Genomic DNA, 24000 nt, shown 5'->3' with positions numbered 1-24000 from the left:
TGCCATCTCCAGTTTTCATGTGGAAGAGTTGGACTCAACATCATGTCTCATAAGCTATGCAAAGCATTCTTATGAGGTACAACCCTTTTACGACCCCCGGTAAGAGAACTACCCCACCCCCCCCCCCGGACCTGAACTTTATTTTAGCCTCTGGTTCTTCCTTCCTTTGATCCAGCAGCATCTTGTCCAGTGGAATTTGTCTTGGGAGACCCTTTTCTTGATTGCCATCACCTCAGCTAGACTGGTTTCTGAATTACACGCCTTATCTGTTCGCCCTCCGTATCTCCTCTTCCACAAAGATAGTTTCTCTCAGAACCAATCCCTCCTTCCTGCCAAAGGTGTGTTCAGAGTACAATGTAATCCAGCCATCGAGCTTCCTGTATTCTCCCCAATTATGGCGGCAAAGCAAAGTGTAGACTACACCAGTTAGATGTTCATAGACAATTGCACTTGTTTACACAGGACCAAGGACTTTAGAAAATCAGATCAATTGTTTGTATCCTTTGTTGATAAACAAGGTCCTCCAGTTTCAAATGTGACCTTATCAAAAGTAGCTGTCCGATACAATTATCTATACTTATGATTTGCGTAACAAGAAGCTTCCAGGGGAAGGCCAGAGGACACTCAACCCAGGGTCTTGGCTACCTCTGTTGCTTTCCAAGCCAAATTACCTTTAGATTCAATCTGTGAAGCGGCAACATGGGCAAATCCTCATACCTTTATCACTCATTACAAAGTGGATGTGGTCTCCCAGAACAGGGCATCCTTTAGTTCCACGGTCCTGAAGAGTTTATTCCAGTGATCCACCCAAGAACCAGGTGCTGGGGATGCGGTCCCAACCAGGAAGAATGAAGGCGAGATGGGAACAACATAACATAAGATGTTAAGTTGTCTATCTCGCCTTCATTCTTTCTGGATGGGCTCGGAGCCGATCCTCTGCTCCAACTCTGCCAATACTAAAGCTTGAGAGCTAATTCCACCGGCTCGAGGCTCCCCCATATCTCACAATGCTAGGCGGTAACTCCTCAGATCTTGTTTGCCGCTAAGCTGACGAGTTGCTCTTTCCAGCCGTCTCTGCAGGTTAGTTGCTTTAAAGTCTTTTTGCTAAATAGATCCCCTGTTCCATTAGGCATTCCTCCTCCGACTCTATCGAGTTCGGAGCCGGTGCTGCTCGGAGCAGAGACTGTGGGAGCGTCGGAACCGATACCTTTCCTTTCAGTGCAGTCGTCTGCTCCGATCTCCTCCTTGGAGGGATCTCTGCGCCGGACTTCCCTCTTCGGCTCTGAGGGGGCGAGTAGCATCGGACCCTTGTCCGACCCCGCTCTCCCTCTCGGTGCTTTGGCGCTGGTTAGTTCGGCTCTGACATTGGCTTTGGAGCCATCCTTGTCGGTGCCGGGGGAGGTTTTCAGCTCTTCGGAGCAGAGACCTCTGCCCTGCCTGATAGGGGTGCCATTGAGGTCATGCGGAGCATGTTAGAACCTGCTTCTACTCCACAGTCGGCTCCAACAGCTCCTCCCTCTATAGTGCCTGCGGTGATTTCTTCTCACCCCCTTGCTTCGGACCATAGAGAATCTGCGCCTCAAGTTTCCCCATTGGGAATTTCCTCCTCTTCCGAGGCCTCCTGATCTTGCAGAGGAACCCCCTAGGAAGAGACAGTGCAAGAGGAAGCACATTGACTTCCCTGAGTCTGTCACCTCTGACACTGATTTGGAAGATTCTGAGGGTTCCCCCTCTGAATGTCTCCTTTGCAGACATACTGGAAATCCTGAAGCAGAGGGGGAATTGGCCAGCCCTTAACCCTTCAGAGGACGAATCAGTGTACCTTGAGGTGTTTGTTTCTCGACCTTCCACCTCCTGGGTGTCCCCTCCCTTTGACCCACTCATGGAAGTGGTCACGAGGAAGGCTTGGACGGCTCCTGACTCGGTGGAACCCACCCCTAGGAGACCGGCCAAATTTATCACTGCCCCCAAAGACAAGGAGTTTTTGTCCAAAGGTGTCTCTGTGGATGCCATGTTGGTGGCTGCTGTCACCAAGAAGGAATTGGCGGATCCTTCGGTGCCTGTCCATCCTCCTAATAAGGAATCTAGGACCATGGACAGGTACGGTAAGCGGATGTTTTCATTAGCAAATTTTTCCATGCGTTCGCTGAATTACCTGTGTCATTTCACTCGTCTCCAGAGGGACTTGCTCAAGGAAATGAGTGAAGTGTTGAAGGACCCATCAGCTGCGGGGTTTCAAGATAGGATGAACTCCCAGCTGGCTACCCTTAATTCAGTGGTTAACTCCATGCGCCTGATTTCGTACGCGGCTGATGGAGCGAGCAGAGCCGCAGGTACAGGGGTGGCTTTATGTCGCCATGCCTGGATGCGGCTATGTAGCTTTGCGGAACCTTTCAAGGTGTCTTTCACTAACTCCCCCTTTGACGGATCATCTCTCCTTGATCCACAAGTGAAGGATACTCTGACAAGGTGCGAGGTAGAAGGTAAGACTTTCTGCTGTTTATCTACCCCTTCTAGGCCTTACCCCAAAGGTCAGAAGGGGGGGAAGATGTGGTTCCGCAAACAACCACAGGGAGTCTTACCGGACGCACAGAGTTGTTTTCCCCCTAGAGGCAGAGGGGGGGAACCATAATAAGACGCTGTCCTAGAGGCAGAGGGGGGGCCTGCAGAATCAGGGTAGTCGAGAAACTTTCTCTGACAAACCCTTTCAGCACCCCTAGGGGGTTGCCAGACTGTCTACCTTTGGAGGCAGTCGGGGGAAGATTATCTCTGTACCGAAAAAGCCTGGCTTTCCCTTACTCAAGACAAGTGGGGTACAGTCTCATATCCGAAGGCTACAGAATCCCTTTTATTCGCATCCCAAAACAGTCCGGAAAATCCCTTCCAGACGTTCCACCCAGTCAAAGGGAACAAGCAGGACTTGAAATTTCAAAGCTGCTAGCTAAAAGAGCCATTCAACCAGTTCCAGCAGACCAACAAGGATCCGGAATTTACTCCAAATTCATTTTGGTTCCAAAAAAAACAGGGGACTGGAGACCCATTTTGGATCTCAGCAACTTGAACAAGTTTGTCAAGAAAATGAAATTTCGGATGGTCATGCTGCAGTCCATCCTGCCCTTTCTGGGCCAGGACAACTGGATGTGCTCTATAGATCTCCAGGATGCGTACTATCACATCAAAGTGAACAGACGATCCAGGAGATTTCTCTGCTTCAGGCTAGGGGCCAGTCATTTTCAGTTCAGAGCCCTGCCCTTTGGTCTCACTACAGCCCCCCTGAGTGTTCACCAAATGCATGGCAGTGGTCGCTGCTCATTTGAGGGGCCGGGGATTCCAGGTGTTTCTGTATTTAGACGACTGGCTCCTGACTGCCACCACCAGGCATCTTCTCTTAGCCAGAGACTACACCTTACGAACCTGTCGGGCTCTAGGCATCTCGGTAAATTACGAAAAGTCTGTCTTGTCGCCTTGCCGATCTGTTATTTTTATAGGCACAAGTTTAGATAGTCGGTCTGTCAGCCATACTCACAGAACAAAGAGTAGCAGACATTCACAAGCAGGTTTCCCTTCTCAAGACAGAACAAGGTCAAGGTCAGACTGGTTTTGAAAGTCCTAGGGATTATGGCGGCGGCTATTCCTCTCCTCCCCTTAGCCCGCTTTTACATGAGGATTCTACAGTGGATGCTTTTCACTCAGTGGTCCTTTCAACTTCTTCCAATGTCCCACACTATCAGCATAACTCAGTCATGCAGGAATCATCTTCTATGGTGGGTTACTTCCCCCCCCCAACTTCTTCTAGGCAGACCCTTCACCCCCCCCCCCCCCCCGCCCCCGGCTGCAACTCTGACAACGGACGCCTCCCTGATTGGGGGGGGGGGGGCATTACCAGGGCAGGACAGTCCAGGGCACGTGGCAGCCGATAGTGCCACTTGCACATAAATGTTCTAGAGATGAGAGCAGGGCTTCTAGCGTTGCAAGCCCTTCAAGACTCTCTTCCCAGGGGAACTATAGCAATTCAGACTGACATTATGTCCATAGTGTGGTACATCAACAAACAAGGCGGAACCAAATCTTACCCCTTATGTCGAGAAGCACTCAGACTGTGGCAATGGGCGATCTCTTCTCAGCGCTTCCTGATAGCAACGCACATTCCCGGCAAGTCCAATGTGATAGCAGACAGATTGAGCAGAGCAATCCTCATGCCTCACGAGTGGTCTCTGAAGAAATCAGTGTGGAAGAAGTTTTTCGAACTTGGGGCCATCCTTGCTGCGATCTTTTTGCCACTCCCCAAAACAGCAAGTGTACAGAGTTCTTCACCCTCTTTCCCCTACCAGGTCATCCCATCAGAGATGCTCTAGCTCACGATTGGCCTCCGGGGCTCCTGTATGCCTTTCCCCCCTTCCCACTGATACCTCAGCTGATTGGGAAAGCCATTGCTCTGAAGGCCTTAATAATCCTCATTGCCCCTTATTGGCCTCGACAAGTTTGGTTTCCCTTTCTTCATCGTTACCTTTTGGCGCAACCATGGCATCTGGACCCAGTTCCAGATCTCTTGATCCATCAGTCGGGTCAACTGCACCAATCCCTTCCCTCCTTGAACCTCGCAGCGTGGTTCCTCCAATTCCAACCTTAGCTCGGCTTCCCTTAATATCTCACTCAGAGATATTCTGATAGCTTCTCATAAGTCTTCTACCTGGAAGATTTATAGCAGCAAATGGAAACTTTTCTCTTTATGGGCAGTGTCCAAGAAAATAGACCCCTTTACTGCTCCTATTCAGTTCATTTTTGATTTCCTAGCTGAACTTTTCCAAGCAGGTTCTTCTCCTACTATCAGAGTTCAACTGGCGGCTATATCTAATTTTCATGTGGGAGTGTCAGAGTCTTCTATCATGTCCCACAAACTCAGTAAAGCCTTTCTCAAGGGGGTTTTTCTTAAGCCCCCTGTCAAGGATCCACCTCCTCCATGGGATCTGAACTTGGTTTTAGCATCTTTGATTCTACCCCCCTTTGAACCTGCAGCTTCATGTTCTATGAAGTTGCTATCTTGGAAAACACTTTTTCTAATAGCCATCACCTCGGCTAGAAGGGTTTCGGAACTTCATGCTCTATGCTGTCGTCCTCCATTTCTAATTTTTCACAAAGATAGTTTCCTTGCGTACCAATCCATCCTTTTTGCCTAAAGTGGCCCCTCAAACAAACCTGAATCAAACTATTGATCTTCCAGTTTTTTTTCCCCAATTATGGCAAAAGGTCAGAACAAAAATTGCACTCTTTAGATGTTCATTGCCAACTGAGGTATTATTTAGACAGGACTAAACAGTTCAGAAACAGACCAGCTGTTTGTTTCCTATGCGGAAGGCAAGATGGGTCTTCCAGTCTCTACGAGATGGCTTACTTCTGCGATTACCTATATTTGAGATCAGACACCAACAATTGGGTCCTCTAAGCCTAGAGCTCACTCTACAAGGGCATTAGCCACATCCATAGCCTTCCAGGATAGGCTTCCTATTGACTATTTGTTCAGCAGCAACTTGGGCCTCACCTCATACCTTCATTTCTCATTACAAGTTGGACATAGCCTCCAGAGACCGTGCCAACTTTGGTTCCACTGTTCTCAAGAGTCTGTTCCGATATGCCACCCGGGACAAGGTGCTAGGGACGCGGTCCCATCCAGCAAGATTGAAGGCGAGATAGACAACTTAACATTAAGAAGTTATGTACCTACCATAACGTTCCATGTTAGTTGTCTTCTTCTCGCCACCTTTCTTGCGTCCCACCCTCCTTCCCCCTAGCCTGGACAGACCTAGAGGAGATAAATTGTGACCACTATGATCTTTCTCCCACTGTCCAAGGATGCATCTGCAGTCCTTACAAATGGGTTGTCCTGTCGTCAGGCAGCCCTTCGGTCGGCCGGATTCCAAAGTCTGGGTCTGGCCTCTGCTGGTGTCGCACTTCACCCGACGTCATAGCTGCAGCTTTTCGGGTATAAAGGCATCAGCCGACGCCATTTTCCTCAGTCTTTCTTGCCGCGTGGCGCCCGAAGCAGAAGCTGTTCGCAAGTGCCGGTCGGTCAGATCCAGAGATTACTACTACCGAATACTACTTCGAAGACTTCTAAAAAGCTAAGTACCCCGTTGGGGACTCTTCCTTGCCTCAGCCGATGTCAGAAAAAGTGAATAACTGTTTAACTTGTGGGAAACAAATACCTCAAAGATTTCCACTCTTACTGCTTACCTTGTTTAGGCCCAGACCATGACGTAGCAGCTTGTTTAGCTTGTGCATCTTTTAACCGACGGACGCTTAGACGTTGGTCGGAGTTTGCTGAACAGTTTTTCAGCTCTGATTTCGCGTACATTATGCCGTCGGATCCTCCGACTTCACAAGTTGCTAAAAAACACAAAGAAAAGGACCGACATTCACGGTCCGCGGTTTCGGCCGAAACCGCGGTTAAGCAAACCGCAAGTGTCTCTGTTTCGGCCGAAACCGAGCAAACAGTTCTAACTGCAGCCGAATCCATGCCTTCTACCGAGGCCTCTTCTAACCTGGTAGAATCGGCCTCTGAAATCCAACCTGCTGCTGTGGTTTCACATGAATTATCGGACACCATTCCCCTGGATGTTTCAACCCCTGCACGTGGTGCTGCTAGGCCTCCTGCAGCCATGTCCATAAAGGCCTTTGCCAGGGCTAAAGCAGCCAAAACTTCTAAGTCTGTGCCTGTTAAGCCCCCCTCTCACAGGCCCAGTTCCAGTTTCCAAATGCTTTCTCTGGCAGAGGATCTCATCTCTTTAATAAGGGGATCCCAACCTCATCCAGACAGGGCCTCTCAACCACCTCCAGAAAAGAGACCTAGAGCAGAGCCCCCTGAACCAGTGTCCTCGGATGATTCCTCTGAGGATTCTGACAATACAGACCATCCAGAGGCTCCTTTTTCTCCATATGAAGACTCTGATGCGGAGGAGTCTATTCCTTCTGCCTCTCCACCTGAGGAATTCTCCTTTGGGGAAACCTTACATGCCATGTGGGAGCAATTTCAGTGGCAGGGAAAAAGGGACAAGATTTCTCAGACTCCAGGAAAAGGCTTAGGACTTTTTTTGCATTTACCACAACATAGGCCTTTAGCTATACCTCCAGTTCTTTCTGTTGTAGATGATGCATTTAATGATGCTTGTACTGCTCCTGATACTTTACCTCCAGCCCCTGCTAAGCCCGATAGGTTCTACAGGGTCCCGGACACATCACCATTTATACAAGGCTCCCCTTGCAGATCCCGAGACTATCTCCCAGGGGCCTAAAGCAGTAGCAGCTACCTCTGTTAAAAATCCCCTCCCCTCTGAAAGGGAGTCCAGGTCCTTGGAGAGATGGGGTAAAAAAGTATACACCTCTGCTACTCTGTCAGCTAGGGCATTGAACTGTCAGTTTCATATGATCCAATATCAGGAGTTTATGCTTGATCAGTTAACTAAGAAACTGTCCTCTGATGACACTTTAGATAATAAATATGTTCTAGAAATGGTGCATAACATTCAACAGGTTAGTAACCATTCTTTAAAATGTGGCTATGATGCACTGGAGGCTTCCTTTAGATCAGCCATGACTGGCACAGTTATCCGAAGGCATGCATGGTTGAAAGAACAAGCCTTGCCGGATCATGTTAAAGCAAAACTATTAGATGCTCCTATGGATAAGGTCAATTTATTTGGTTCTCCTGCTCAGCAGGTACTGAAGAAAATGGAAGAGAAGGCAAAATCTGTACAAACAGTGAAAGATTTCTTACAGGTTCAGCCTCCAAGGTTTAGCAGGAACTGGCCTTCCAAAAATTGGTCCTTTCCAGACTCCTCTAAAGCACAAAGAGGCAGGAATAGGCGTTCAAGAGGCAGAAATCAATCCAGAGGTGGTGCCTACAGGGGACGCCAGTGGCAGGGTAACAACCAGCGAGGCACAGACGCAACTACTACCACTGCAACAGGACAATCACAGTGACTTGACTCTGGCACCGCCTACCAGGGAACAGATAGCAGCACCCTTAGGCGGAAAGCTAGCCTTATTTTCAAAAAACTGGCACTGCATCACAAGGGACAAGTGGATTTTGCAAACTATAGACCAAGGTTACAGATTTCATTTCCATACCTTACCAGGAAAAAGAGGAATGCCAAACCTACCACCAAATCAAAAGACAGAAGCTCTAAAACAAATAGCTCAATTAGCAAGAATGAGAGCTGTGGAAAAGGTACCATCTATGGAACAAGGAAAGGGATTTTACTCCAGACTCTTCCTGGTACCAAGAAAAGAGAAAAATTGGAGGCCTATTCTCGACCTGTCTGCTTTAAACATACATCATTGTTCCAAAATTCAAAATGCTGACCCTACAGCAGCTTCTTCCCATGCTGGGCAAGGAGTCTTGGCTGGTGACTCTAGATCTCAAGGAGGCATACCTGCACGTCCCCATACGACCAAATTGCAGAAGATACCTCAGATTTCTTGCAGGATCAGAGCATTATCAATTCTCAGCATTGCCTTTTGGCTTATCTACTGCGCCCAGAGTGTTCACAAAATGCCTGGCATCAGTAATCGCTCATTGCAGGCTTCAGGGAATCCAAATTTATCCATACCTGGACGACTGCCTGATAGAAGCGGACAACAAAAACAAACTAGCAGAAGACTTACAAAGAGTCATTTACTTGCTGCAAGCCCTGGGATATACAGTCAATATAAAAAAGTCAAGGCTGATACCATCCCAAAGAATAACCTTCTTAGTTGCAGAATTGGACACAACAAAACAGATGGCATTCCTAACTGCAGAAAAACAAGAACAACTTCCTCTCTACTTCTTGGCATTAACAAAACAACCAACTAACAGCAAGAAAAGTACTGCAAGCCCTGGGATTCATGGCATCCTGCATACATCTGGTCCCTCATGCCAGACTGCATATGAGAAAGCTACAGTGGTACCTGAAGAATTTATGGTCTCGACACAGGCACAGCCTAGAAACCAAAATACCACTAATCCCATGCCTGAAACAAGAGTTCCTATGGTGGGCTCAGGCATGTCAGTCAAACACAGGTTTGCCCTTTTACAGCATTCAACCAAGCCAAACCATCACAACGGATGCCTCAGACCTCTGTTGGGGGCCCACATGCTGGACAAGTGCATACAAGGCCTATGGACTCAAGAACAGCTGCACCTGCACATAAATCTAAAGGAAATGCTGGCAGTAAAACTGGCAATTCAGAATTTCAGACCATTCCTCCAAGAAGGGCAGTTGATAAGGACAGACAACACCACAGTCATGTGGTACATCAACAAACAGGGAGGCACACATTCATACCCTTTATGCCGGATGGCACTGGACCTATGGAACATGGCTCTGAGCTACAACATCCACTCCATCAGTTCAAGAAATTCTGCACAAGGACATACCACCCACTTGCTTGGAAGGTGGACTCTCTATCCTTCAGTTGGAAAAGCCTGACAGCATATGCATTCCCACCCCTTCCTTTGATGCACAAGGTGCTATTAAAAATCAAACGGGAACGTCCAAGGATCATTCTGATAGCTCCAGACTGGCCAAGACAACATTGGTACCCATTACTGAGGAGCATGTCTCGGGGGACAAATGTGGACACTACCCCTGAATCCATTGCTGTTAACACAGAACGGCTACAACACCCTGCATCCAAACCTGAAAACTCTGCAGCTGACTGCCTGGAACATTACATAAGAGCAACTAACCCAAATTTATCCCAAAGGGTTAAAGACATTATCCTTGAGGCCCGCAGACCTTCAACAAGAAGGAATTATGCAGGAAAATGGAAAAGATTTCTCATTTGGAGTACTGAAAAGGGAAAAGATGTGTCAATGGTAAACATAGCCAACATCCTGGAGTACTTGGCAGAGCTCTTCCATACAGGCCTGTCCTATTCCTCCAAGATACATGCATCAGCTATTTCGGCAGAATACAGCTTCGATCCCCCTGTCTTCTCGCATCCTCTGCTCAGACAGTTTCTGAGAGGAATTAAAAATGTAAAACCTCCTAGGAAACCACCATTGCCAGCATGGGACTTGAACTTTGTGCTAGAAAAATTGACACTCCCTCCTTTCGAACCAGCAGCAACAGCAGAACTACAATACCTATCCTGGAAGACTGCTTTCCTGCTGGCAATCACCTCAGCAAGAAGGGTTTCTGAACTACAGGCTTTAATGGCAGTACAACCCTTCCTGATCTTCCATCAAGAGTGTCCATGAGAACAAATCCTACATTTATGCCTAAGGTGGTATCCAGAGTGTCTTTAAACCAGGCTATCCACCTACCTACATTCTTCCCCAACCCACAAAACAGGGGGGAAAGGCTGTTGCATACTCTGGATGTACATAGGCAGTTATGCTACTACCTGGACACAACCAAGGGCAATAGAAAAACTGATCAGCTTTTGGTAGCATATGCAACAGGAAGGGAAGGAAAAGCAATTTCAAAACAGACAATCTCCAAGTGGATAGGAAATTGCATCAGATTTTGTTACTCCTACCATGGAAAGCAAACTCCAGAGAACATCAGGCCTCATTCTACAAGGGCTACAGCCACTACCACAGCTTTCTTACGAGGAGTGGCTACCAAGGACATTATAAAGGCTGCTACTTGGACCTCCGTGCATACATTTGCCAAGCATTATAACTTACCCTTATACTCTAGATCCCGAGCAGGGTTTGCCACTGCTGTTTTGCAAGGGATCCTAACTACACCATAATTTATTCTTCCTCCACCCCTAGTTTGGCTATGGTATTCTACCCATTTGTAAGGACTGCAGATGCATCCTTGAAGGACATAGTACAGTTTTGTACCTACCATAAATGTAGATGTCCGAACAGGAATGCATCTGCAGTCAGGATTACCCTCCCTCCTTCCCCTCTGAGGTATTCCTAGGGTATTTGCCCATCTAATAGCTAGCTTGGGGGGGGGGGATCTATTATGGTGTATTTGTTTGTATATATGTACATACATGCTTATTTTTTGTGTTTGCTCTCTATTATTTGGAAACATTGGCATTTATCCAAAATTTAGCCTATCCAAGAGGGCAACTGGGGCAAGAAACACTGAGGAAAATGGCGTCGGCTGATGTCTTTATACCCGAAAAGCTGCAGCTATGACGTTGGGTGAAGTGCGACACCAGCCGAGGCCAGACCCAGACTTTGGAATCCGGATGACCGAAGGGCTGCCTGACGACAGGACAACCCATTTGTAAGGACTGCAGATGCATTCCTGTTCAGACATCTACATTTATGGTAGGTACAAAACTGTACTTTTTACCACCTCTATATATTTCCTCTGTTAGGTTTAGTCACCTCACATTCAGCCCTATAGAGGTGGATTACCCTTCTCCATGTTATGGAGACCTTTTCTTACTTGGCCTAGCTTTCAAACAAGGTCTGAGTTACCGCCTAGCATTGTGGGATATGGGGGAGCCTCGAGCCGGTGGAATTAGCTCTCGAGCTTTAGTACTGGCTGAGTCGGAGCCGAGGATCGGCTCCAAGCCCATCCAGCAAGAAAGAAGGCGAGAAGAAAACTAACATGGAACGTTATGGTAGGTACATAACTTCTTATGTACCTGTCATAACGTTCCATGTTTGTCCTTCATCTCTCCTTCCTTCTTGCGTCCCCCCTCCTTCTCTCTTGGAGGATAGAGGAATTCCTTCATTGGTTACACTGGCTGAGTTTCCTGTTGACATACCAGGTTAGTTGACCAGGCTTTGTTCCTTTTTCCTCCTTAACTTTACATGTGGATTGTCCCTGTATTTACAAGTTTTCTTTTTGTGTAAGAGCTAGGTAGAAATTTGCATTTTGCTTTTATGGTCTAGTCTGGGATATCACAAACTAGATCTGGGTAGCTACCGCTAGGCATGTTGGGAAAGGGGTTAGCCTCGAGCCAGTGTAAGCTCTTGAGCTATAGTAAAACGGCTGATTTGGAGCAGAGGGATCGGCTCTGAACCCAACCAGCAAGAAGGAAGGCGAGATGGACAACAAACATGGAACGTTATGGTAGGTATAACTTTTTTTTTTTTTCTTTTGAGCTGGCTTATCAAGCAGACTTGAAGTTCTTATGGAAAACTCTTGATTGCTCTGACCTCTGTAGTAAGCGTAGCTTGAGTTTGAACTGTTAAGATGATTCAGTCCTATTTACTTTTTCACAGAGACTGGGCTTATTTAAGAACTAACACTTTTTTTTATACCTAAAGTAATGTCATTTTACTTTTTAAGACAAATTGTTCATCTCCCAGTTTTTCTTTTCTGAACCAAAAATGAGGGATAAGATGGCCCCATTTCTTTTTGTCCACGTACATCTATTACTAGCTTGACCGAAGAAAATCTTTCAGATATCTTAGTTCATTTCTTGGGAAGTTAAGAGACCACTTGTGTCGAAACATACCATTTCCAAATGGTTGTAATTGTTCTTGACAGAACTATTCCAGGCAGGGACAAGACTCATTTTTCGTGGGCCTTATCTGCAGCCTTATGGTAAAGTATGGATTCTAGAAGCAACAATTTGGTCCTGTACTTTTCTTTTACAAGGCATTACAAGCTTAAAGCTTGATTACTTTTGTAAGACTACACCAGGCTTTGGTAGGCCCATTTTCCGGGGACTCCTGGGCTCTTCCTCTTCCAACTTCAAAGTGTTATAAACTAAGGTAGTCTAGCCATATACCCAAGGTTACTGCAGCAGTGTTCAGTATGAACCTTACACATGTATAAGTAAACCTAGCTTACCAGTAGATGTTCAAATGATCACTACTGCAGTATCCATGATTATGCCAGGTTGTGTTTTTTTTCTTAGTTGTGTGTTTAGGCATCTCGGCTCATGCTGCCTTGGAAGCTGGCTGGCATTCCCTGCAGGATGTAACCCTTATAGGTAAGGCTGCTGCAGCAGTGACCATTTTAACATCTACTGTTTTATTTGCACAACTGTACTTAACAGTTTTCAGCCTTCCATTTTTGGTCATGGTTGTCCCTGCTTGGTTGATAATGGTCTATATAGTGGGACCCTAGCTTTATTCCTTTTTCCTTGACCCTTCTGTCTAGATACTAGCATGAGGACACTTTAACAATCAAAAAGACTCACTTCGATTTGTTGGTGCATGTGGTTCTCACCTAGGAAAGGGGGTGGTATAATAATTAAGGTGTTTACCTTACTGACGCAAGGTACAGAGTTTGAGTGTCACCTTTTAAAGTTAAATTGGCTAGGCTTAAAATAGCCTACCGGGTAGCTAATCGGGTAATTACTTTGAACCTATCCCTATGCCACCTTGGTTATATCTGCTTTGAATGTTCTTGACTTTGGTATAAGTTCTAGAGGGTTCCTGGCTAGTTCTTTTCCTCTGCTCATCTTTCTTGGCTGAGGCCCAGATCTGACTGGTCAATTATATATTTTTAATGTAGGTAGAATGCCTACTGCTGTGCTGTAACAACCCGTTACTCACTGTATTATTGCCAGAAAAAATATGGCTTTTTTTTCTGTGTAAATTTCAGAACTTGTTCACTGGAATTCAAATATTTCAGTCTTCAACTCTTCCTCCCCACCTTTTCGAATGAGAAATGTCATTAATGAAGCATATGTAAAGTTAAAGATTTGTGAATGTGGGGCTTGTTTCCCTGTAGACTACAACTGTTAGCATAATAAGGTGCTGTGGTAGCTCCCTTTGCACCACCTATTTTTTTGTAGATAGAATTGTCTCTGAAACAAAACCAACAAAAAAAAAACTTTCAGTGAACAAAGAGGCATCTTTAAAATTTAACCTTTTACCTCCATAAATTTCAGGCTATTGTCAGCAAAACTGGAGTCTTTCATTTTGTTCCTCATACTGGTCACTACTGCAGTAGCCCTAGTTGTATGGGTTATATATTATGCACAAGGTATAACTGATGGCTAGCTTCCAAAGCTTCAAGGGTACTTCACATGACCAAACCATTCTTTAGCTTTATTTGAGCTGTAGAAAAAGTGGTTTGGGCACCATGCCATTCAAAGCTTTCATGCCACAGAGAGGAAGGCTAAAGCCCTGCAAAGGTCAATGCTAGGAAACTGAAGTTGGGAGTCTTAACCCTGACTGCCACTACTGGCTGCATTACCGGAGGGCTGGGGCATGCATATCTTTGATAATGCCATACGAATTTTTTCGTACAGCCAATTGTCTGCTTTGTATTTTAATTTTTTTTAAATTGTATGAATTGTAATTCATTTTCTCCACTTAAGTATTGGAAAACATTAAGGCTGTAACACCTTAATCTGCCTTTGTTATTCTAATAGTTTTGTTTCTAGAGAAATTAATGCATTCCTTTCACTGCTGTTAAATTGCATTTTCTGTTTTGCATTCAAGAAACTTCTAATTTAATTTTCACAAATGGTATCACAGGATGCAAAGGGGGGTTACAAATGACTATCTGGATAATTTTGGAAGAAACACAAAGTAGTTTTAAAAATCTAAATTCAGTGTGCATGTAAAATGGTTTGTGATTGAACATTGTTCGGGATGTTTGTCTTACACTGGAACATCTATCAACAAAGGTTCTTTATATTCTTGTTAATGGCTGTACTATATTCCAGCTGTTTCCTCTCTTTCTCAGAAGTCCTCTAGTCATCCCTTGCCATGTCTTTCTCTGCATTTTTGAGACCTACTTCACCACTACCTTACCAGGTCCAGACAACCTTTTAGGAAAGGGTGGCAAATTTAAAATACAAGTTTTAATTGATTTTTACAATGTATAAGTTTGTCTACAGCAGTTCACTCTTAGAGGCTTCTTTATTTTAACTGTGGTTAGCCCACTGGATACTAGTGTCCATTTTCAGGGGCAGCCTGGAAGCATTGCCTCATTAAATGGCCTGCACAAGCAACAGTATGCAAGTGGAGGTGGAGGGAATCCAACCCTGCACTTTTCACTGCAGGACACAGTTCATTTAATAGCATGGTGGCTTAAGGCTGTGAACTGCCAGATTTCTGTTGGAATAAAGCCCATCTGTTCCAGAAGTTGAGAAGGTGTATGCTTTTGAAAAGTGACTGTATTGGAGAAGAAACTGGGTTAGTTTCCACTGTTGCTGTCTACTTGATGGGCAGACTATCACTTTTTTCACCGACTGCTTTACTGGCTTGTGTAGCCATGATAGACTGAATTACTAGGATGGAGTATATAAAGCATTAACTTATGGGTGATTTAAGGATTTCACTGACCCAGGTTAGATGTTAAAAATCTACAGTTTTACTGTGTTGAAAAGGAAGTGACTGTGTGGTGGTTAGCTTTTTTTTTAAGTAGTGCTGCAGACACTTAGCACAAAACCCGCTACTCAAAGATGGAACGCAGTTTTGCTCGACATAAACTTGACCTGAAGGTTTGGTCTGCAGCACTGTTTTTTGAAGTAGTAGACCCATGACTTCTGCTATATAATTTGCATTAAAACAGGTAACCGAATGAAGGTATTGAAACACATGCTCGCACAAAAAAAGTAGTGCAACTTTTTATATGTAAACCATTGAGCTAAAGACAGTTTGGTTCTGTTCTTGCCCCTTGAAGTATTTCATGTGTAAACATTTGTTTTTAAAGTGCAAAGTAAATGCCGTTATTTATTTTCCTTTCTTAGGGGCGTCCTCTTGTTCCGTCCTCCACAACTGGCAAACAAATTTGAAGACACTGCAGTTGTATACCCAGATAACCAGTTTACCAACAGCAAGCTGTCAAAATTCCTTAAGGAGAATGTGTAAGTGTTTTGGGGCTGTGTTCCTTTGCTTTAATTTGACGTTATCTGTGCCCTAAAGCAGTGGATTGCTTCAGTTAAAATCCTTAAGATCTAGGGAAATATGTATTTGATGCACACTGCATATGTTTTGACCACATCGATGTCTTGTGCGTGCAGTCTCCCTTGTGTTTACCTCAAGGGTAGTATATATACTGAATTTGCAACACTTTTGATTTCATATGCACTCATTTGTTTGGAGCCAGTGGATCTGATACTGTATTAATTTCATAAAGTATGTTGGCTGTTACTTGCACAATAGGATTGCACTGTGTGTACCTGGGTTTGCTAATACGTACGATGAATTTGTGATCGTAATTTTTTTGAGCTATTGGCTGTGAGAACATTACAGGACAGATCCTCCCCTCACTCCTGTAATGCATTCTACTTGTGGACTTCTCTAGTTCTTTCCACAGTGAGGGTCTTGCACCGTGTGATCCCAGGCTGCTGAGTGTGTGATGTTTAGTGTTTCACTGTTGCAGTCATTACATTTGGGTAATCTGCTGGCAGGTTGCCCTTAGTCGGCCTGAATAACAGTCTTGGGCACTGCGTCGTTTGTCTCCTCCTCTTCCATGACGCCCAGAAGTCAGGGGTATAGAACATGCAGCCTACCCATTTTAATCAGTCTTTCTTGCCGTGCGGTGCCTGAAGCAGAAGCAGTTCGCAACAGACTCCTGAAATTTTCGTTTTCGAGTTTCAGAACCGAAGTCTTCAATCTAAAGCTAAGTACCCCATTGGGGAAGCTTTTTCTTGCTCCTTGCCGATATCAGTAAAAGTTAATAATTGTATTACTTGTGGGAAGCAAATACCTCATAAGGATTTTCATTTGTACTGTATTCCTTGCCTAGGTCTTGATTACAACGTGCCTTGTCGGTTTTGTGCTAAATTTAACCAACGCACTATTCAGCGTCTGTACATTTTTGCTTCTAAATACTTTGTTTCAAGATTTAACTATCCTGAAACGTCTGTTAGTAATCAGACTACCGGAATTCACAAAAGACGCGTCTAGGTCCAAAACAGACAACGAAGCTTCCCCCAAGCCATTCGCTGGTACTCTGAGGTGCTTTTGCAGCCCCTGATGCCAGCTACTTTTGAGTTGCAGGCCTCTACAGAGACCCATTTGGAGTCAGGTATGCTGCGAGAATCTCCAAGTATTGAACCCGCGGATGTCTCTCCCTTGGATGGGTCCGGAGCTGCTGAGCCGGCACTGGCTTCTGAGGGTGTTTTCAGGCCTCAACATTTGTGTATTAAACGGACGCCATCACCAAAAACAAGGCCAAAACCTACTATGTCTAAACTGACGTGTGAGCCACGTGCTCAGGCCCCTATGCCTAAAAAAAAAAATTATCAAAATGGCTGAGGATTTAATTACATTGATCAGCCCCCCCCCTGCTAAGAGGCCTAGGCAAGGCACTGATTATGAATCTTCAAATCAGGTTTCCATTTCTTCTGATAGGAATTTTCTATTCCACCTTATGAGGACTCTGATGCAGAGGAATCCATCCCTTCTGCTTCTCCTCCTGAGGATTTTTCTTTTGGAGAGACTTAGCATATTTTAAGAGAAAATTTTCATTGGGAGAGTCAGGACTTTTCAGAATCTAAAAAGAGACTTGGAGATTTTCTTTTTCCTCAGCATAGGCCTTTGGCTATACCTCTGTTTTAATCATTGTTGATGTTTTCTCAGAATCCAGCATGGCTCCTGATTCCTTGCCTCTGGCTCCTAGTAAACCAGACAGATATTACAGGGTTCCTGACTACCACAAATTTCTTTTCAAAAATCCTACTGTTGACTCAAACTTTCTCACTGTCCCAAGGTTGTTAAGGCTTCTACAGCCAAAAATCCTACCCCTTCAGATAAACTCCAGGGAGTTGGATAGATGGGTTAAGAAGATTTATACGTCTGCAACCCTGGCAGTCAGGGCATTAAACTGCCAGTTTCATATGCTTAAACATCAACAGCGTATTATGGGCTTACTGAAACAGAAAAATGATTTCTGATTGTGTGGAAAAGTTACAGGACTTATTACATTCAGCTGAACAAGTTGAAAAGCATACTTTGCAATGTGGTTTTGATTCCTTGGAGGCCTCTTGCAGGGCCGCCATAACTGGATCTGATAACAAGGCATGCTTGGCTCAAGGAGCAAAATCTGCCTGATCATGTTAATGCTAAATTGTTGGATGCTCCTTAACAGCAGGGACAGTCTGTTTGGTAAGGCAGAAGAGGGTTTAAAAAAGATGGAGGACGAAGCTAAATCTATGCAAACTGTAAAAGATTTATTGCAAGTGCAGCCACCCAGGTTCAGTAGACACTGGCTTACTAAGAATTGGTCCTTTCCCGTGTCCAGCAGAGCCGCTCAGGTCAAACTCAGACGCTCTGGGTTTGTCACAAGGATCTTACAGGACAAAACAATGGGGTGCCCACCTCCAAATCAGGAGGTAGCAAAGCACCACCCTACAGTAAACAGTTTCAGTGACTTTCCCCTGCCATCTCCAAGCACTTATGTTTTGGCAGCCCCTTTGTGGGGAAGACTAGCACTTCATGCTCAAAATTGGCATCTAATTACCCAGGACAAGTGGGTCTTGTATCCCAGGGGTTCAGATTTCATTTCCACACGTTGCCAATTCCAAATGGATGGCCAGATCTGCCACCAAATCAGTGGGCAGAGTCCCAGAAACAAGTCAAGTCCCTCATGGATATGGGGGCTATTCAACCAGTACCAGAAAAGGAAAAAGGACAAAAGTTTTATTCAAGACTTTTCGTAGTACCCAGAAAAGACAAATTATGGCATCCAATTCTGGACTTATCCATTCTAAATACTTTCCTGGACATTCCAAAAGTCCAGATGCTGAGACTACAACAACTACTGCCTATGCCAGGCAGGAATGCCTGGTTGGTAACTCTAGACGCAAGAGGCATACCTACATATCCCAATCGGGGAATCTTGCAGAAGATACCTCCTCTTCAAAGCAAGCTATTTGCATTACCAGTTCTCTGCATTGCACTTTGTGAAGACCCTGAGCGCAGTAGATAAGCCAAAGTGCCTGGCACCAGTATTTGCATTTTGTAGACATTCAAATGTATCCATATCTGGACGTTCCTCTCATTCAAGCAGAGGGACAAAGGACACACTTCAGCATCTGGTGTTTGTAAAAAGGCTTCTAACATGCCTAGGGTACACCATAAACGAAAAGAAATCACAACTGGTACCCTCTCAAATTACATTCCTGGGTGCAAGCTTGAATACAACTGCCCAGATGGCTTACCTCACACGAGATAAACAAATTCAATTGACAAAATACTTCAAACAAGTGGCAACAAAAACCCAGCTATCTGCAAGATAAATTCTGCAGGCTTTGGGGTTCATGGCATCCTGCCTTCTACTAATTCCATATGCAGGACTGCATATGAGGAAACTTCAATGGTACCTAAAAAAAGCATATGGGAGTCAACATTGTCAGCCTGGTATCAATGATTCCTCTCATTCCCTGCCTGCAACAGGAGTTCCTTTGGTGGGTAGAGGCACTCCTGCCACCCAAACCCTGACTACAGATTCATCAGACTATGCTTGGGGGGGGCGCATCTGGCAGGGAGATGCATTCAGGTCGAATGTGGAGCCCAAATCAAATGCATCTATGTATCAACCAGAAAGAAATGCTAGCTTTACAGAATGTTCTGACAGCCAAAAAGGACTTCCTTCATCTAGGACAACTACTGATGAAGACTGACAACACCACAGTTATGTGGTACATAAACAGAGGGGGTACCCACTCCTACCTCCTTTGCAGACTAGCCATGGCCTTGTGGAACACAGCCTTGACTTTCCAAATACATCTTCAAGCTCAGTTCTTGCCAGGAAAGCAAAGTACTCTGGCAGATGACCTAAGCAGAAATCATATGGACCCACACGAATGGAAACTTGATCCACAAACCTTCAGCATGTTGACGCAAAAATGGCGGAACCCAGACATACAGATGTATTTGCCTCCCTCCAAAACTATCAGTTGGACAAATTCTGCACAAGAACTAATCACAAAAAAGCTTGGAAAGTGGGATGCTCTGTCCTTCAGCTGGAAAAACGTATAGTCTATGCCTTTCCCCCTCTGCCTCTACTCTCCAAGGTCTTACTAAAAGTCGGACAGGAAAAAACAGAAATGATTCTGATTGCTCCAGAATGACCTTGCCAACACTGGTACCTGCTTCTAAGGAATGTCGCATCTTCTTCTGTGGTACGTGCCTCAAACACCTAATCTACTGTCTCAGCAGAACTATCAAATTATGTGCACACTGCTCCAAACTCTGAATCTTGCAGCATGGCTAATCAACTAATTTCTCCAATCACATCTGTTAGTAAACCTGTGGATGTTATTTTGGAGGCTAGAAGGCCTAGTACTAGAAAGTCTTATGCTGATAAATGGAAGAGATTCTGTGCTTAGAACCAAGCACAAGGAATAAATGCAGCAAAGCCCGATATTCCTCAGATTTTTGCAATATTTAACGGAGATGCTTAAGGGCCTATCTTCAGTAAAAATCCATGCCTCTGCCATCCCGGCTCATTACAACACAGATCCTCCTCTTTTCTCATCCCCTGCTAAAGCAGTACCTCAGAGGGGCCAAAAATTTAAGACATCCCAGGAGAGCACTGACTCCTGCATATGGAACCTCCAATTTTGTGCTGGAAAAACTCACCCTACCTCCTTTTGAACCAGCTGCTACTGCGGACATAAAATTTCTTTTTTGGAAGACTGCCTTTCTTTTAGCAGTCACTTCAGCTATAAGGGTTTCAGAACTACAGGCTCTCATGGCAGTGGAGCCTTTCATTATCTTTTACCCCGACAGGGTGCCCTCAGGACCAGTCCTTTTATGCCTAAGGTGGTATCCAGTGTGGTTTAGTCAGACCATTCACCTGACAACTTATTTCCCAAATCCGCAGAACAAGGGGGAGAGAATTCTGCATTCATTGGCCGTACATAGACAACTTAAACAGGACTAAATATCTAAAAGATTGAGCAACAACTAGTGGCATTTGCTGCAGGAACAGAGGGGAAGGCTACATGCAGACTGTTTCAAAATGGATAAGCCATTGTATTTGTTTCTGCTACATGCACCATGGTAAACCTGTGCCCAAGGGGATTAGATCCCATTCCACCAGGGTGCTTCTACTTCTGCAGCGGTTCCTACCACAGGCTCAGTTCATACTTTCACAAAACATTACCATTTTATGATGTAATTGTGTCTGCTGCATGTTTTATACCCCTGATGACCTGACATCATGGAAGAGGAGACAGCAACCAACTTAGGACCCAAGACTTTGTTTTTCAGTCTGAGGGCAACCTGCCAGCAGATTACCCAAATGTAATGACTGCAACAGTGAATACACTCTGACATCTGCATTTATGGTAAGTGTACACAACTGTACTCTTTGAAGTCAGTTCTCTATTTGGACACTTGTTATGAACAGTATAATTGCATCTAACAAACTGTGCCACCTTGCTGTACGTCCTTCCTGTTGGACAACCTAACACTTCACCCTGTTTTAGTCTCCAAGTTGAACTTTTCTGCCTTGACCATAGAAAAGTGTTTTATTGTAGGGATCCCCGTTACATTGCAGTAGTTATATCCATGGGGTACAATGAATGTGGATTTCAGTCCTTCCAGATGTAACCTACAAGGCTTTCTCATGCTTCAAGTATAGCTTCCTTGTGGGTTGATATCCAGTTAATCTGTATGACTTGCACAATGTTTTATCCTATTTAAGCTCCCTTTGCCTCGAAATAGTTCAGTCTGGTGTCAGTCTGTTCTTAAAGCTGTATTGAAGGAACCAGATAAGTACCCAATTTATGATTTTTGGAGCTTGTACTGATGGCTGTTACTGATTGATTTTTGGACTGCAGTGTTTCTTTGATATCAATGGTATCTCCAAAAAGATTTCAGACAAGTGTGCATTTATAAGGCACGTTCTGCCAAATTAGACTTTTTTTTGGGGGGGGGGGTGCATTGGACACTAACTCCAAACACTGACCTAAGAGTTTGGCCATTTTAAAATGAATCTTCTGATCTTCTGAGACCAGAAAGACTAGGGAGTCTTTATTAGTCCTGTTGCTGCTGCTTTGTAGACCTCTGTGGAGTTGTCTGGGCTGAACAGTGGTAAGCAAGGTGCCTCCCAAGGGCATCAGTACTCCTAGAATTTCAGGACAAATGCTGACTGACTTACCTTTTGTAAAGTAAGCCTGGTAGTGTGGGTCCAGACAGCTGTGTCCCTGCAAGTGTCATCTTTGTTTTGGTTATGCAAAGCTTGCAAATAATGTAGTGGTTAGGCTAAGGGTTAAACTGTAGCTCGTACAACCCTGTCAGGCTACTACAGCCAGTTAAGGAAGGAATCTTCACCCCCCCCCCCACCTGAGTTGAAATTTAGTTTATTCCCAGATTTTGTTGGCTTCAGTGTCCTTCTGTTCAGGGGTGTCAGGTGCTTTGAGATTCTTTCCAAGGGGTACCTGTTACAAGTTTACTTCCTTGCCTTTTGTGGTTTGATTACTGCACCTACAATCTCAACAAATTTCTGTCTGTAGTAATTGCATACTGCTGAACCTAGGGCATATTCTCTGCCAAGGTTACCTTTATCTACGCAGAGTTCCTGCAATAGCTTCACCAGTCTTTGACCTACACCTCTGATTGTTTAGAAAGTCTAATTTCCTCAAATCAACCTTGATTAGTAAATCATTTCTGTGCATTAGTTTACTGGCAACAGTTTAAAGTTGTATAAGACTGTTAAGTAGCACAGTTCATCAAATAAATATACAGGCAGATACATTTGCAGTGAAGAGCACAAAGTAAACGGTTTGAATATATACTGTTAGCACTTAGAAAAATCCTAATTAGCAACTGGTGTGGCAACTTACAAGCAGCTGAAGACTTTCTATAAACTACCTGACTTTAAGAGCATTTAGCATGTGTAGAACACTTGGGCAATAAATTCTAGCCATGAGCTGTCTGTCCAGAAAGTCCTCTGCACACTTTAGAAGCAAATCAAGTCAGCTGTACTCTCAGTTGTAAATTGAAATTACAAAAGTCTCAGTCCTTGTGGAAGGCCCAACTGGGTGTCCTGGAATGAGGCAACACTGAAAAATAGTCAAAGCATTAGTTTTCAGACTTCTTCCCCTTCAGGAATACAATGTTCTTTTCATGCTCAGCTGCATCTGTATGTGAAATGTGACGCAACATGCTAGTGATTACAAACTAAAAAGGAAAAAGACTGAGGTGACTAGTATCCTGGCTGCATATGGGCACTTTGGTACTGAAAGTCGCATTGCATGGGGATAGTGAAGGTTTTGGGCTGGTCTGTCAGAGGCTTGAATTTTCCTCCCGTATTTTATTTTAAGCGACTTCTGAAGTGTCTGTCTCTCTGTCTCTCTCCCCCTCTCGGTCTCTCTCCCCCTCTCGGTCTCTCTCCCTCTCGGTCTCCCTCTCGGTCTCTCTCCCTCTCGGTCTCCCTCTCGGTCTCTCTCCCTCTCGGTCTCCCTCTCGGTCTCTCTCCCTCTCCCTCTCGGTCTCTCTCCCTCTCGGTCTCTCCCTCTCGGTCTCTCTCTTCCCCCTCTCGGTCTCTCTCTCTCTCTTCCCCCTCTCGGTCTCTCTCTCTCTCTTCCCCCTCTCGGTCTCTCTCTCTCTCTTCCCCCTCTCGGTCTCTCTCTCTCTTCCCCCTCTCGTGTCTCTCTCTCTCTCTCCCTCTCGTGTCTCTCTCTCTCTCTCCCTCTCGTGTCTCTCTCTCTCTCTCCCTCTCGGTCTCTCTCTCTCTCCCTCTCGGTCTCTCTCTCTCCCTCTCGGTCTCTCTCTCTCTCCCTCTCGGTCTCTCTGTCTCCCTCTCGGTCTCTCTGTCTCCCTCTCGGTCTCTCTCTCTTCTTCCCCCTCTCGGTCTCTCTCTCTTCTTCCCCCTCTCGGTCTCTCTCTCTTCTTCCCCCTCTCGGTCTCTCTCTCTTCTTCCCCCTCTCGGCCTCTCTCTCTCTTCCCCTCTCGGCCTCTCTCTTCTTCCCCTCTGGCCTCTCTCTGCCTCTCTCTCTCCCCCTCGGCCTCTCTCTCTCCCCCCCTCTCGTCTCTCTCTTCCCCCTCTCGGTCTCTCTCTCTTTCCCCCCTCTCGGTCTCTCTCTCTCTTCCCCCCCCCTCTGTCTCTCTGGGTATTTGTCGGTGTGTGTGTCTCTCTCTCTCGGGGGGGGTGGTGTCTCTCTCTCCCTCTCGGGGTT

At 45.2% G+C, this 24000-nt stretch overlaps 1 protein-coding gene across 1 annotated transcript in view; it reads left to right on the top strand.

Moving 5' to 3' along the window:
* PDIA3 (protein disulfide isomerase family A member 3) overlaps positions 1–24000 on the top strand; it is a 1140556-nt gene that overhangs the window by 422060 nt on the left and 694496 nt on the right. Inside the window, exon 6 of the mRNA XM_044077721.1 lies at positions 15616–15732. Within this exon, the coding sequence (XP_043933656.1) occupies positions 15616–15732 (117 nt within the window). The remainder of the gene's footprint in view (positions 1–15615; positions 15733–24000) is intronic.

Source organism: Protopterus annectens, chromosome 7.part0, assembly GCF_019279795.1.
Source record: "Protopterus annectens isolate FY-2018-M chromosome 7.part0, PAN1.0, whole genome shotgun sequence".
In the NCBI taxonomy this organism is placed as follows: Eukaryota; Metazoa; Chordata; order Ceratodontiformes; family Protopteridae; genus Protopterus; species Protopterus annectens.
The sequence above is the reverse complement of the archived record's forward strand: the minus strand, read 5'-3'. Positions and strand labels throughout refer to the sequence as shown.